The 15,063-nt window shown below is 51.1% G+C and overlaps 1 protein-coding gene and 1 long non-coding RNA gene across 6 annotated transcripts; one reads left to right on the top strand and one right to left on the bottom strand.

Annotated features, from left to right (window-relative positions):
• Nucleotides 1-580: 580 nt before the first annotated feature.
• Nucleotides 581-7,112, top strand: LOC119241714 (uncharacterized). 2 transcript variants are annotated; one of them, XR_005124362.2, is made up of 4 exons: nucleotides 581-1,307; nucleotides 2,322-2,405; nucleotides 3,516-3,640; nucleotides 6,915-7,112. It is a non-coding gene; the product is annotated as an uncharacterized LOC119241714 (long non-coding RNA). The 2 variants fall into 2 exon arrangements; XR_005124363.2 differs by lacking the exon at nucleotides 2,322-2,405.
• On the bottom strand, nucleotides 6,683-15,046 carry ZNF668 (zinc finger protein 668). 4 transcript variants are annotated; one of them, XM_037507192.1, is made up of 3 exons: nucleotides 14,945-15,046; nucleotides 8,888-9,556; nucleotides 6,683-8,405 (listed from the first exon to the last, which is right to left on the bottom strand). In XM_037507192.1, the coding sequence occupies exons 2-3, from the start codon at nucleotides 9,532-9,534 to the stop codon at nucleotides 7,211-7,213; spliced, it is 1,842 nt and encodes a 613-aa protein (XP_037363089.1). In that variant the 5' UTR covers nucleotides 9,535-9,556; nucleotides 14,945-15,046; the 3' UTR covers nucleotides 6,683-7,210. The 4 variants fall into 4 exon arrangements, with proteins under 4 accessions (XP_037363089.1, XP_037363090.1, XP_037363091.1 ...); XM_037507193.1 differs by having other exon boundaries at nucleotides 8,888-9,770; nucleotides 14,945-14,983; XM_037507194.1 differs by lacking the exon at nucleotides 14,945-15,046 and adding an exon at nucleotides 14,093-14,567.
• Nucleotides 15,047-15,063: the final 17 nt, after the last annotated feature.

Below are 15,063 nucleotides of genomic sequence, written 5' to 3'. Positions count from 1 at the left end.
TTCTTAAGTGGCTGAGGGGCAAGTAGAGGCAGAGAAGCTTGCCCCCTGGTTTTTATGAGGCACCCCTAGAATCTAAATTTCTAGGGGTTCCTAGTAGGGATACCTCGTTTCTGGGGTGGATGTGGTACCTGTCCCCAGATACCTGGTTTCAGGGGTAAGCTGGCTTCTGGCTCCCACCCTGGATGGAGTGATGGTGCCTGACCCAGACCTAGGCCTGGGAACTGGGTTTCTGCAACCTGGCCCCATCCCAGTTTTGGTCCCACAGGGACCTGCTGCTGTCACAATATCGCTTTCTGCACAGCCTGGGTGCTGGGTTAATGCCAGTCTACGAAAGATGGATGTAATATTTAGTGCAGTCTCGGATCCTGCCTCTGAACCTGGACTCAGGGGCTGCGGGAGGTCCAGAGGGGGGCATTGGGCTTCTATGATCCGCGACCCTCGTCTGCTCTGCTGCCATCCTTTTTAGCTGGGCGCCTGGCTGCAGCGCCTCTCGGCGGCCCTGGCCTGGCAGTTTCACTGCGCCTGCGCAGGGTTCCCGTGCGCGCCGGGTCGGGAGCGGCGGGCGTGGCGGAGACGGTGGCCTGGTCGCAACCAGAAAACGATTGGCCCTGGGATTTAATGGCTGTTCCTGGGGAGGGTGGCGATTGGTCTGTGGGAGTGAGTGCCCTGGTTTAACAACTAGGCAGAGGACGCTGATATGGGTGGGGCCTCAGCAAGTCGCACTCAAAAGTGGTTGGATCACAGAGCCAAGGGGTTGATCAAACAAACCTCCAGAAGCAGCGGAAGGCGCTAGCGTGTGGCTGACTGCGGGGAGCAGTGATTCAGGGATTTCGCAAACTCCCCAGTCGCTGAACTCGCAGCAGCAGAAGTCTGGGAGGGTACCCACCCCTGAGATCAGGTGTCCTGTTTACAGATGAAGCTCTAGAAACCTGAAGGAAAGAGCTCCTCATTCTCAGCTGTGTGCAACGCACTTTGGGTGTCCATCTGATGGAGAAGAACGGGGAGTCGTGGGGCTAGGCCGATCCTGCCCCTGTAGAAGCCTGATTTGGACACAGGGCCTCTGAGCTCCCCTGATCCTCCATTTCTTCCCTTGCTGCCAGCACCTTCGGCTTGTTGGTCTCCTTTGTCTATTCCCTGAGCTTGGCCACACTGGACAGCCCCACCCCTGAAGGCTGCTTGCCTGTCTGACCCAGGAAGCTGTCTAGAACATCGTGGAAGAAGTGGCTTGATAGCCAAGTGAGATCTGGAATGCTGGGTTGACTGAACTTTTCCAGTGGCTTCAGGGGCCCACAGGAGGTCTTAAGCAGGTGAGCGGCCAGTTTGGAGCTGACCTAGGACAGGGGATCCTTGCACTGGAGATTTCATAGGTCCCTTATGCAAACCCCTTCCTTGTGAGAAACCAGCTTCAGTGAGGAGCTAAGGGATGGTTTTGTACTGAAATTCTGACCTGGTAGCTGTCATCCTGCAGGTACCAGGATCTTGGTTAGTTGTGACTTTTCTAACTCCGTCTTGCATCACAACATTTCTGCTGCAGCTCTTTTCACTTACTGCCTCACTCAGTAGTTCACGGTTAAATTCCCAAGAAAAGGAATCTGACTGGTCTAATCTACTCTCTGAGTCAGGCTATATTGATTTACCTATGAATTGTCCCCCTTAAGTCAAGACTTTACCCTTGACATACCCAAGGTGTATGTGAGGTGTTACATGGCACAGAATGCTGAGGCAGACTATGTGTGTGAAGGAGGAGTAACTGAACTCAGTGATTGACATTCCTGGTTCAGTCCTGTGGTAGATTTATTATTGTCCCAAATACATATAGTCCTTCCTCCTGGGCCCTCATTTTAGGAGGGTCATACATTCCTGCCCCTATAATAGGCTTGCCATCTGACTTACTTTCGCCAAAGGAATGTGAGTATACATGTAAAATACTAGCTAAAATATATAAAACATGTAAAAAAAATATGTAAAATACAAGCTTCTAAATAGAAGCTTTGAGGGCCTTCCCGGTGGTACAGCAGTTGAGCGCTGGGCTGCGAAGCTGCCTGCAGCCTCTGCAACGCCGGTTCAATCCCTGGCCCCCGGCGAGGATCCCACATGCACAGACCTCTTATGCCGCACCTACTGCTCCCCTCAGCAGGGTACTTTGTCAGTCTGCCTGTTCTGCTGCCCGCTCTGGCTCTGGTGAATTCTCTTACCCTCACATGCTTCTGACTGTACCCAGTGCTTGTACAAATAAATAAATCAATCTTAAAAAAAGAATAGAAGCTTGAAGTACCAATGGCAACTTCCCTTCTCTTTTTTTCTCTCTCCAATGAACCTAGCAATTTCCATCATGACTTCTTCATCCTGGATCCCAGAATTAAGATGGCGTGGAATTGAGCTCTAGCCCAGCTCTAAAATGATGTGTAAGAAAAACTTCTCTTGCTATGAGCCACTGATTTTGATGATCCACATTTTCAACCAGTGAACAATATAACTGACAAGGTTCTTAAGTCATATAGATTGATTAAAACTCATCTTGTGGCAAGGGCCATTCAAACATGTGATTCTTACCCCTTTTGTAAAAACTTGTGAACTAGGGCCCCCCTGGTGGCACAAGGGGTTAAGTCTCAGCACTATGAAGCTACCACCAGCCACTGCAGCACAAATTCTATCCCCAGCCAGGGAGCTGACCCACATGGCACAGTAGACCTCTACTGTCTCACCCGCTGCTCCCCTTAGCAGTATATTTCAGTAGATTCACCTGTTCTGCTCCCCACTCTGTCTCTGGTGAATCCTTTTACCTCCTTCCACCTCTGGCCTACACCCCAGCTCTTGTATACATAAATAAAATAAATCTAAAAAAAAAACAAACCAACTTGTGAACTGACCAATGTAATACCTAATAAAACCTTTCAATTAGTCAAGATGATTCAGAGAAAAAAGATTAAGAGTGTAACTCTTCCAAAGGAGTTAGCAAACTCCACTTACTTACAATGAAGTCTAAAGAGATAGGCATATCTGAAAGTAATTGTGGATTTGACTTTTAGCCCATGGAACTGACTGGAATAGAACATTGATAAAAGATCTCTCACAACTCCCCCAGGAAAGCTATTAGCTTGGATTTTTATAAAGTCCATGAATGTTTAGGACTTAATATGACTTTGAGGACTCCCAAATTTGTGTGGAGAATGGAGACTGAGAAAGCTGTTTTACATCTGAAAGGCATAATCTCCAAAGTCTTCTTTAATAAGTGGAAAAGGATGGGCCACTTTAAGAGCCCCCTTCATTTGGTACATGGAGAATGTTCTAGAAAGCAGTCCTATTTCCTGGAAGAAATGAGAGAGGGGCTTTCTCAATATCCACCCAGCAGGACTTTAGAATTACTATGGACCAGTAACTTCTGTGTGTCTTTCATCCTTCTTTCTGGGAGTCTTTACTGCTATTACCTTGTCCTTGTTCTACTTTTTATGTTGAATGTGGGGGGTGAGGGAAAAGCAGAGATAACTTGGGTTTATTTTTTTTTTGGTTCATAGGTCTCTGGATCAAGAGAAGCCACATCTGGGTTTGACATAGAGACTATCAGAGATCCTGGACTTGCGCCTGATGCCATGATCAGGTCTCCTTTGAGTAGGGGATGTACTTATTTTGCATGTGGAAGGTACATAAAGGTCATGTTTGTGACAAAGAGGACAGATGGGAAGGAATTTACAACTGTTCTAAGCCTTAATTGACTCCCCCTAATGGGCCCCACCATACAAAAACATTGTGTTCCCACACCACTGACATCAGCTCTGGGCATGTTGTTTGCTTTAGTGATAGAAATTGAGTAGGAGTAACAGGTACCACTTGAAAGAAATACCTTCGGGGCCTGCCAACTTTCCTGTTTCTGTCTTGAGATCGAGTTCCAGATTAGGCTTGTTCTTTCAGACTGTATTCTGGCACAAAGGTAATATAGGACATGTCACATGGAAAACAGAATATACAGAAAAACATTTCTTGTGATAAGCCACTGAGATTTGGGGGTGTCTGCTTCTGCAGCATAACCTGGTCCTAGCTGACTGATAAAAGTTTCCTCCGTATTGCAAAGGCTCTCTATCCATTTTCCTTCCCTAATACCATGACTATTTGGCATGCCAAAATGAGCTGTGAAGTCTGAACCTTTACCCCTGTTTAGTGTTATTTAATCTTTCAGTTTCTATCCAGTGAATTTTCTTTTCTTTTTTTTTAAGATTTATTTATTTATGCATACAAGAACTGGGGTACAGGCCAGAGGTATGGGGAGGTGAGAGGATTCACCAGAGACAGAGTGGGGAACAGAAAAAGCAGATTAACTGAAATTTACTGCTGAGGGGAGCAGCTGGCGAGACAGAAGTCTGCTGTGCCATGTGGGTAGCTCCCTGGCCGGGGATCGAACTCGTGCTGCAGTGGCTGTGGATAGCTTCATAACTTGCGTCTTAACCCCTTGTGCCACCAGGGGGGCCCTATCCAGTGAATTTTCTTGATTCTTGCCAGTTCCTAGAAACTAATGTTAGCTGTTCATACTAAATAGAAAAATAGGGGTTCTCCTGGTGGTGCAGGTGGTTGAGCGCTGCGCTGCAAAGCTGTCTGCAGCCTCTGCAGCACTGGTTCGATCCCCGCCAGTTGGTTGGCGAGGGTCCCACATGGCCCAGCAGACCTCTCCTGTCTCACCCAATGCTCCCCTCAGCAGTGTTTTCGTTAGTCTGCCTGTTCTGTTCCCCGCTCTGTCTCTGGTGAATCCTCTCACCCTCCCACGCATCTGGCCTGTACCCCAATTCTTGTATAAATAAATAAATCTTTAAAAAAAAATAGAAAAATATCCAGAGGAGTTGGGCCCTAGACATCTTAGCATCACCTTGGTGCCTAGTACATGTCACTATCATATACAGTGGCATTCTTGTGAAGGAACATCCAAAAGGAGAAAAGAGAGAGAAAGCAAAGTCCAAACTTGCCTTAACTGTGTGGATGTCCACTCTTCTAAGCAGGCCCAACATAACAGATAGTAAGTGGAAATTCTATATTGGTACAACTGTGTGAAATGGAGACGCAACTAACAAACAAAATGGCTGAAACAAAATAGAAATTTACTTCTCTCTTAGTATGGCGGGTCTTCACATGAAGCTATCAAGACTGACCCAGGAATAATTTTATTATTTATATTTTTGGATAGAAGAACTGGGGTATAGGCCAGAGGTGTGGGGGGTGAGAAGATTCACCAGAGACAGAGTGGGGAGCAGCACAGGCAGATCTACTGAAATACACTGCTGAGGGGAACAGTGGGTGAGGCAGAAAAGGTCTGCTGTGCCACGTGGGTTAGCTCAGCTAGGGGTTGAACTTGTGCTACAGTGTCTGCAGTGTCTCACAGTGCTGAGACTTAACTCCTTGCACCACCAGGGAGGCCTACATTTAACTTTTTGAGAAACATGATTAAATCACCTTTCTAAGAGGTCTTATTAATTTATGCTAAACATGGGACTTCACTTCTGGTCTTTGAAAAATTACAAAGTTGTGTAGCCTTTCAGTGTAGGGCTCTAATTATAAAATTAGTCATTATCCTATCCTTTCTCTACCAATTTGAATAATCATATTTTTCATAAACCAAATTTCCAGAAAGTCAGGGCTGTTTTTGAACCCTCTCCCACGTCCCATTGATTCATTTTCTTTTTTCTTTTTTTTCCCAAGATTCATTTATTTATGCATACAAGACCAGGGGCATAGGCCAGAGGTGCAGAGGGGAGGATTCACCAGAGAGAGTGGGGAGCAGAACAGGCAGATCCACTGAAATACACTGCTAAGGGGAGCAGCAGGCAAGACAGGAGAGGTCTGCTGTGCCATATGGGTAGCTCCCTAGCCGGCCAGGGATTGAACTCATGCTGCAGAGGCTGCAGATAGCTTCACAGTGCTGTGCTTAACCCCTGTGCCACCAGGGAGGCCGATTAATTTATTCCTGTGCCAGTAACATACTATTTTTACTCCAGTACTTGGGTGTTTATCTGCAAATGTCACCTCCACTGTTTTTTAAAAATGTATTGCATATGAACTTTGGATTTTCAAGTTCTGTTTACAAATCCTCTTGGATGGCTATGAATTTAAGAGTTAAATTGGAGAGAATCAACATCTTTTAATGTCCTTCCATTTAGGTGCATAGTATTTGTCCCCATTTAGGTAGGTGTTAGATGCTTCAGGACACACACTGTCTTCATATAGGTTCTGCATATTTCTTATAAGGTTTATTCCTTTGTAGTTTGTCAGTTTTATTAATATGACTGGAACCTCTTCCTTCCCAAGTGTATTTTCTAATCTGTCATTGCAGTATCTAAGAGGCCTCAGTTTATTATCTTTAAAAGTTCAGAACTGGGCCTCCCTGGTGGCGCAGCGGTTGAGCGCTGGGTTGCGAAGCTGCCCGCAGCCTCCGCAGCTCCGGTTCGATTCCCGGCTGCTCCCCGGCCACTGGAGGAGGGTCCCACATGGCGCGCAGACCTCTCCTGCCGCCCGCTGCTCCCCTCAGCAGTGTACCTCGGTCCTTCTGCCTGCTCTGCTCCCCGCTCTGGCTCTGGTGAATTCTCTCACCCTCCCGCGCTTCTGACTGTACCCAGTGCTTGTATAAATAAATAAATAAATCTAAAAAAAAAAAAAAAAAAAGATTAAAAAAAAATAAATAAATAAAAAAATAAAAGTTCAGAACTACTCAGTAAGAGGTTTCCATGGTCAAATAAGTATGGGCTAGACAAAGCTAGATTTTTTCATTTGGGGACTTATCAAAGACTTTCATACACTTTTGCTCCCCTAGAAGGGGTACAGGAAAGGGTACAGGAAATTTCTTAGTTGATGACAGAACCCTTTGTCACAGACATCTTGAAACATACTTTGGAAAACCAGGTGACCAATGACCCCTCTCGTTTCTGATTTTTCAGCCCAGGAACCTCCATTAAACCTTATCCGATGCCCAAACTCAAGCTCCCATACCCCGACAAGAAGAAAAAAGACAACCCAGTGTGAAAGTAAATGCTTTAATTAAAGTGTTGCTCAGAGGAACCATGTCTCTCAACAGCCTCCACTCCACCCAACTCTCTCCGCTGGGCAAGGTGAGCAGGCTGCCTGGGGGGCAAAGGATACGGGGTCTAAAGAGTGAGCTGGGGCAAAGGAGGTGAAGGAGGCATCCTGTGGGGGCTGAGTTCCTGGGAGTGTATGTGGGGTGGGGGCAAGGGCCTCAGGATGGACCCTCTTCAGGCATTCCTAGCAAAGCCACAAGGGGCTCGAGGGGCGTGGGGGTGCTGACAGACACGGGGTGAGTGCGTTCATGCTTGCGCAGGTCGCTGGCACTCAGGAAGGCCTTGGGGCATTGAGGGCAAGTGTAAGGGCGCACAGAGCTGTGGGTGCGGCTGTGCTTACGCAGCCCAGCCCTGTCTGAGAAGCTCTTGCCACACTGGGTGCAGGGAAAGGGCCGTAGCTCGGGGTGGGAGCGCTCGTGCCGTCGCAACAATGTTGGCGTGGAGAAAGTCTCCTTGCACTCCCTGCACACAAACTGTGGTGGCTTCTCGTCGGCCTCCTCACCCCCTACAGGACCAGAAGCCTCCCCAAGCGCAGAGTCTTGGCACTCCACATGCTCCACTGTCATGCCCACCACTTGCCACTGAGTGGCCATCACACCACCTGATTCAGGGGGCAACCCTAGCAGCCCTGCTGGGGGGTCCCCCAGCCCCGCTCCTGTTGTGGGGGCCGCAGAGCCCTCACCTGCCACGCTGACCGGCAGTGCCAGCCCCACTACCAGCTCCTGCTGCGGGGGAGCCCCTGCGGCCTCGCTACTTCGGTGGGTCCGCTCATGCTTCCTCAGGCTTGATGACACCACAAAGGATTTTCCACAGGCATTGCAGTGGAAGGGGCGCTCCCCCGAGTGCACCCGGCTGTGCTTTGTGAGACTGGCTCGCTCAGCGAAGGCTCGCCCGCACTCCTCGCAGCGGAAGGGCCGCTGGCCCGAGTGCACCAGCGCGTGCCGCTTGAGGTCCCAGGACGCCACGAATGTCTTGTCACACTGCAGGCACTTGAATGGCCGGTCGCCCGTGTGCACCCGCCGGTGCATGGCCAAATCCGCCGGCTGCCGGAAGTCCTTGCCGCACTTCTCGCAGCGGTAAGGCTTCACGCCCTCGTGCGCTCGCTGGTGGCGCCGGAAGCTCGAGGGGTCGGAGAACATGCGGCCGCAGCGTGGGCACAGGAAGGGCTTCTCACCGGAGTGCGTCCGCTCGTGGCTCTGGTAGGAGCTGAGCTGCGTGAAGCCCTTGCCACAGGCGGGACAGCGATAGGGCTTCTGCGCGGCATGGATGCGCTGGTGGCAAGTGAGTGAGGACGAGCGGGAGAAGCTCTTGCCGCACTCTGAGCAGAGGAAGGGGCGTTCCCCGGTGTGGGACCTGCGGGAGTGTGGAGGGGCCGGCATGAAGCCTGCAGGCCCGTGACCTGGCTCGTGCTGCCTGTCCAGTCTGTAATTCAGGGCCCCCTGACATCCCTAGGAGTCTTGGCCCAATCTATTAAAATCCACAGAGTTATTTCCCAAGTAAAAAACCTTCAGACCGAGTGTCTAGATAACAGGCAAGACTCCTCTCTGAACACCTGAGACCAAGCCTCTTTCCCAGCTCCAGAGACCCTCTGAGGGGCCCAGCTTCAAGCCCGACGCCCCTTCTTGCTGGCCGGGAATTGAGGCCAATCAGACCCCGCTTCCATCTGCAGGCACCAAGCCGGTGCAGGCGCCAATCCAATGCGGTCACCCCCTCCCAGTGACCAACCAGGGGTACCAACTCCCACGTGCAGACCCATGGTCCCGCCCTCATCTCTTTGGGACCCAACCTCAGGTCCCACTGGCCAGCTCTTCCCCACCCGTTCAGACCCCCCTCACCGCTCGTGGTTGCGCAGGTCCTTCAGCTCTGCGTAGGCCTTGCCGCAGCGCTCACAGCCGTAGGGCCGCAGGCCAGCGTGTGTGCGCCGGTGCTTGCGAAACACCGAAGGGTCGGCGAAGCTCTTGCCACAGTCCGCACAGGTATAGGGCCGCTCGCCCGTGTGGCCGCGCTGGTGGATCTTGAGCTTGGAAAGCGCGCCGTAGGCCTTGGGGCAGTGTGTGCAGCGGAAGGGCAGCTCGCCTGCGTGGGAGGCCAAGTGCACGCGCAGGCACACGGGCTGCATGAAGCGGCGGCCGCACTCGGGGCATGGGAAGGGCTTCTCACCCGTGTGGCTGCGCCCATGGCTGCGCAGCTCGGGTGCTGTTTTGTAGGCTTTGGGACACAGAGGGCAAGCGTAGGGCCGAGGCTTAGCTGCTGCGCCTGACACCTTGTCCCCACTGGCATCTTCCACTTTGGGTTCTGTTTCTGGCTTCAGCTTCACCTCGGCCGCCTGCTCTGCACACTCTACAGACCCGTGTGTGGCAGCATGACGTGCGGCCCTGGGCGCATTTGGGAACGTCTTGGTACAGGACAGGCACTTGTAGCGCCTGCCCGAGCGCTTGTAGCCCGGGGCTGGGGTTCGGGCCTCCATAGACTCCACCTCCATAGCCTCGATGGGCGGGACTTCTCTGCAGGAGAAGCAAAGTTAGACTGAAGCCACATGTTTTTGCCATTCTCCAAGGCCTCTCTCCTCACCCTGAGGAGGACTCTGGGGAAGCCTATCTTATCTGCATTTTCCATCCGGGAGGCCACATCCTTCCAAACATTCCTGAGTCTGACATTCTGCCCTCTAGGTTCCGCTCTGTTCACTGATGAAAGGAGTTGAATAGGTGACCTAAAAGGCTAAGTGAGGGGGCAGAAGTCATCAAACTGTCCACCTCACTTCCTTCCCCAGCCTCAGGGCTTTTCTGAAATGCCTGGTATTCCCAGAAGGCCCAGGTTCTAGCCTGTCATTATTTTCCTTCTTCAGGAAGCGTTCAAGGCATGTGCCAGAAAATTATGCCAGGCTGCAGACACAAAGGTACCCAGATGTGGGGTCTGCCCTGAAGCTCCCAACAAAGACAGACACAGGGCCAGAAGAGGGCAGAAGCATTGGGCTAACTGGTGGCTGGCAGTGTCTGTATGGAATTGACATATTCCCTGCGTATGTATTTTGTTTTCTGCTCTGGTTGGTTAACTTTCAGAGGCAGCAACTGTTGACACAAAATTCTGGCAGATGGAAGGGACTCCACCCGAGACAGGAATCCTGGTCCACCCTCTGGAGCCATCAGGCTCCAGTGCTCTGGTAAAGGAGAGCTGTTACCCTCAAGGCAACTTGAACCATCCTTGGCAGTTAGAAGCCTCTTTCTCTCTCTCTCTCTCTCTCTTTTTAATGTATTTATTTATTTAAAGTAACAGTGCATTATAAGTTTCAGGTGTGCACCATTTAAAATCAACATGTGTATATACTAGATTAATTCCACCACCTGAAGTCCAATTCTGGCTTTCACCGCACAGTTAACCCCTTTTGCCTGACTTACTCTTCCCCCTTTTATTCCCTCCTACTGCTCTTCTGCTTAATTGTTCTTAGCCTTTCAATGAATCTGCTCCAGCCTGGCCGCCTCCTAGGACACCTGCTCTAGTTAAGGCCCCTTCTTTGTTGGTTCAGAGCCCAGACAGCCTCCACCCGGCTGCTACCAGGGATCATAGCTAGGAGGAAAAAGGATTAATGGCTACAGTTAGACTTAACACCAGCTCATCCTTCCTGGGGGATGAAGGGAAGAGGATTATGGCAGATCCACTTCAGGAGTGCTCAGTAGTAGCTGGGGTAGGGGGAAAGACATTGCTAGAGAGGGGAGGGGAGCCCCGGTGTGCTCAGAAACTAGGCTGGAGATGGCGGGGGCTGGGTTCTAGGGCTCCTTTCTAGGCCTGTTTCCTCATACCCCAGGGGTTGGTGGCTTCTAAGTGAAGACCTGGGAAGGATGCAGAAGCCTCTGGGGAGAGTGGCAAGGCTTAGTGCTTTAGAGTCAGCACTCTTCTGCCTCATGGTCCTGCCTGTACCCCAGTACTACACACACAGCCTGATAGGCCACTGGAGTTTTCTCCCTAAAGCACCGTGTGAGGTTCTCTGTCCCCTGCCCAGATGCGACTTCTTTCACATCAGGCAAGTTCTCAGGTCCTTCCCGGTTGTCATAAATCCTTCAAGACCCACTTCACCAAGGAAGCTTTGCATCTCCTCACTGGTTTTGGCCCAACCCCATGCCATGCTATTCCACCCTCTGCTTCACTAACTCCTGGGGCTGGGAGAAGAGTTAAAGGGTGAGAGGCCAACTTTCTCCATGGCATGAATTTCCCCCATGGAGTTTCCAGGGGATCCCTCACTATCACCGAACAAGGCACTTATTACCTCCCTCCAGACCATCTTTGACAGTCTGATTTTCTCCTTAAAAATACCATAGCTACATTTACTGAACACTTGTAAAAAGCATATTGTATCCTAAGCTCTTGACTTGTATTGCCTCACTTAAACTTCATGTCAGCACCACCAGAAAAGTTCCATTATTCTCTTCCCATGACAGGGCCCTAGGTTCTGAGGAACAACACAGCATTGTGGTTAAAGTGCAGGATCTCTGAAACCAAACTGCCTGGCTTTGAACAGTACCTCCCTCACTGCCGAGCTGTGACCTTGTGCAATTTAATTCATGCCTTAGAACCTCAGTTTTCTCATCTGAAAAATGCAGGGTTGGGTGAGGGTTGAATGAGATAATTACTGCCTTCAATTACTGAGAGTCTTCTCAGAGCCAGATGCTCTGCTGAGTGTGCTACCTTATTCTCTTGTCGTTTCCTAAGATAGGGATTATTGTCCTCACTTGACAGGTGAATAAAGGTTCACACAGCTAGTGTGGGACTTGGTCAGGCAACTGGCACTCGAACTCAGGTGTTTAACTTGCCAGGCTTTATGAGGCCTTGCCAGACTTGTCTGCTGCCTGGACCATCCCCACCATGACCAGAACCCTAAGCTCAGGTCACACCTTTGTCTCTTCCCACCCGGATGAACCACCCTGCAAGCACAGTCGGCACCTTCGTGTTACTGTTTCCCTCTCAGAGGGCTGGGTCTTCGGTTCTGAGTTCTGGGCTTCACTCTTTCATCTGTGAACCAGAAACAGCATAGCTGAGGGGATGGAGGTAAATCCCTCCTCCTAAGGTATTTCCTAGAGAAAAGGGGAGTGCCAGGTTGGCCCCAGGAGGGGCCCAGCTCCATGGAAAGTGGAGGGCTAGCTAGGGTAGTCCCCTGTCTAAAATCCAACCAGCACCTCCTCTGCCTGTTCATAGAGGACTCTTCTACTCTTCACTCCCTGAAACACTTGCTGTTTCTCTAAACCAGGTCTCTGAACCCCAATCATCCCGGAACATGGGGAAGGACGCAGAAATCTGTACTTTAAACACACTCTTTGGATCATTCCAACCAATATTCAATACCAAAGATCCAAGCACACATCCTTGGATCCTCATAAGCTTCTAGAAGAAAGGCATCTTTATTATACACCTTTTCCAGACGCAGAAATTAAGGCGCCCCTAAGGGATTTTGTGCACAAGGTCAAGGACCCAGACTCAAACCCAAGTCTTCAGATGCCAGGGCTGGGCTTTTTCTCTACCAGTCTTCATTTACTTAAGGCTTATTAGCCACATCAAGACTTTCCCACTGCTTCTAGGACAAAGTCTAGTATCTTTTCCATGACTGGCCAGGCCCTGAGCCATCTAACTCCTGCCAACCTTACCTTCTAGCCCACTAGGCTTCACCCACACAAGATCCTTTCTTTTGAGCAAATTCCTTCTGACTTCAGGGATTTTGCACCAGTAGTACCCTCTGCCAGGACCACTATTCCCCTAAGATCTATGTAGCTCTTTCATGTGGGTCTCAGCTCTCTGTCAGTTCCTCAAAGAGGGCTTTCCTGGCTGCCTTCCCTGCTCTATCTATATGCTATCTTCACCCCTGCTTCACTGTATCTCCTCCTCCCCTTCTTTAATTTCCTTGACAGTGTTCATCTGGACAACTTTCTCTCCAAGCTTACCATGGGTCAGAATTTTTCCTGTATGCCTCACAACTACCTAGAAATGTTTTATGTATTGAATGCACATATGCATGGATAAAAGACCATGTGAGGACACAGTGATAAGGTGGCCATCTACAGGCCAGGAAAGGAGCCCTCACCAGGAATCAGTACCTTAATGCTGAACTTGCCAGTCTACAGGACTGTGAGAAAGAGATTTCTGTTGTTTCAACCACACAGTCTGTGTTTTGTTTTGTGGTCTGGTAGCCCAAACAGACTAGATCAAATAGTATTATATCCCCCATTTTTTCAGACAAGGATAGTGCGGCACACAGCAGTGAAGTAACTGGTCTTGATCACAGCCAGTGAGAGAACGAACATATGAATGGCCCAAGGGCCAGGTGGCCCAGAGCCAGGAGGCCTGCCTCTCCACTTGTGTTCTGTCCCCTGAATTCTACTTACTAAACTCACACACTTCATGCCATGCTTCATTCTGTCTCCAGGCAAAGAGCCAGGGACCTTTTTAATTCTGGATCCTCTATGCCTAGAACCCTGCTTGGTACCTCAAAAACAATCAATCAACCTCCAAGAATTCAAACTCAGGCTTACAGCTTTTGCCTTCCCCATAATGGGAGTCGATGAGAATGCTGGTAAACAACTATTTATTAATTTAATTTCTCTGCCTCTCCAAGTTCAGAAGGTCCAAATATCAGTCTAATACCCCACACTGTGGGTTCACTGTTTCAGTGAGGGAGCCTTGTCTTTGTTTCATTACTGGCTTAAGAGGGAGATAAAATCCCACTGCCTAAATAGGCTCTAATACAGAATTTTGAATCCCAGAGATTTTAGGCTAGCAACCTGCACAGATAAGGTGGAAAAGGAGCGACTTTTTAATCCCCTCTGCACCTCACTCTCCCCATGTCTAAACAAGCAGTCCCAATAGGGCTCACAGGCCAGAAGAGATTTGGTGAGATAGTGGGTTGGGAGTTGTGAACCGTGCAGAGGTGAGAGGTAATCACCTCCTCAGCTCCCAACTGGTCAATTCACAGCCCAGCTCCCACTTACTTTTCCACACTCAGCTCCAGTGGCACTGACCCCACCCCGACTGCGAACACAATTCTCAAACTTCCCCACCTAAAGACATCACATGCAGCTCCCTCTTGCCTTCTCCTAGGGGGAAATTCTTGTATCCTTTAAATACTCCGCTTCCTCGGTGCCCTCAGGAATACTGAAAAGGCGTTAGGGGTAGGGCGCCGCGGTGCTCGTGCCTCGGTTTCTTCATCAGTAAAATGGAACGTTTTGAGTCATGTGGGAGTTTGAAGGGCTTTAGGGCCTAAGGGACGCATTGAGGAATGGCCGAGGGCTGCGGAAACCCTGCGCTGCTCGCTCCCTGCAACCTTTGTGTCGGCGCCGGCGCCAGACAAACAGCCCCACAGGGCAGGGCGCTGGGTAGACACGTCTTGGAACGAGCCCTGGTTAAACGTGGGCTCGGAGAACGTGGCACGAAGGAATAAACGAAGAATGAGAAAATGAACAAATGAATGGACCGAGGGCCAGACGCTGGACAAAGGCCTGCAAGATGGCGTTCTCTAGGACCGCGGGAGGGGCGGCCGGGACCTCGGCCGAGGAGGGGGTTCCGCCGGCGCCGAGCGCCCTGCTAGGCGGGTCGCGCGCCTGGGACAAAAGCCCACAACATGGCGGGCTCTAGGACCCCCGGGCCCGCCCCGTGCAAGGCGGACAGCCGCGCCGCCGGAGCCCAGGCGACCGCAGCCGCCGGCCCGCGGGGACAGCCGGCGGGTTCTAGGACCCGCTGGGCCGGAGCCGCCTGCACCCGCCCGAGGCCGCACCGCTCCCGCCCCGCCCGCGCTGCTCGCGCCAGGCCAACCCCATCCGCCCTCAGCGCCCTCAGGGAAACCGATGTCCTTCCCGACAGCGTCCGCGCTGGTGCCCCCGGGGGTCCCCGCGGCCTCTCCCAGCGCCTCCTACCTGAATGCACTCGGGTCGGCTCGGCGGCGCCAGCTCCAGCTCCTCGGACGACGGAGCCCGGGACGCGGCCGGGGAGGGGCAGGCGCTAGGACCCGGCGGGGGGCGGGGGGCGGGGAGGC

The sequence above is a fragment of the Talpa occidentalis genome, unplaced genomic scaffold (assembly GCF_014898055.3).
Source record: "Talpa occidentalis isolate TD23 unplaced genomic scaffold, MPIMG_talOcc4v2.1 talOcc4.12, whole genome shotgun sequence".
NCBI lineage: Eukaryota > Metazoa > Chordata > Mammalia > Eulipotyphla > Talpidae > Talpa > Talpa occidentalis.
The sequence above is the reverse complement of the archived record's forward strand: the minus strand, read 5'-3'. Positions and strand labels throughout refer to the sequence as shown.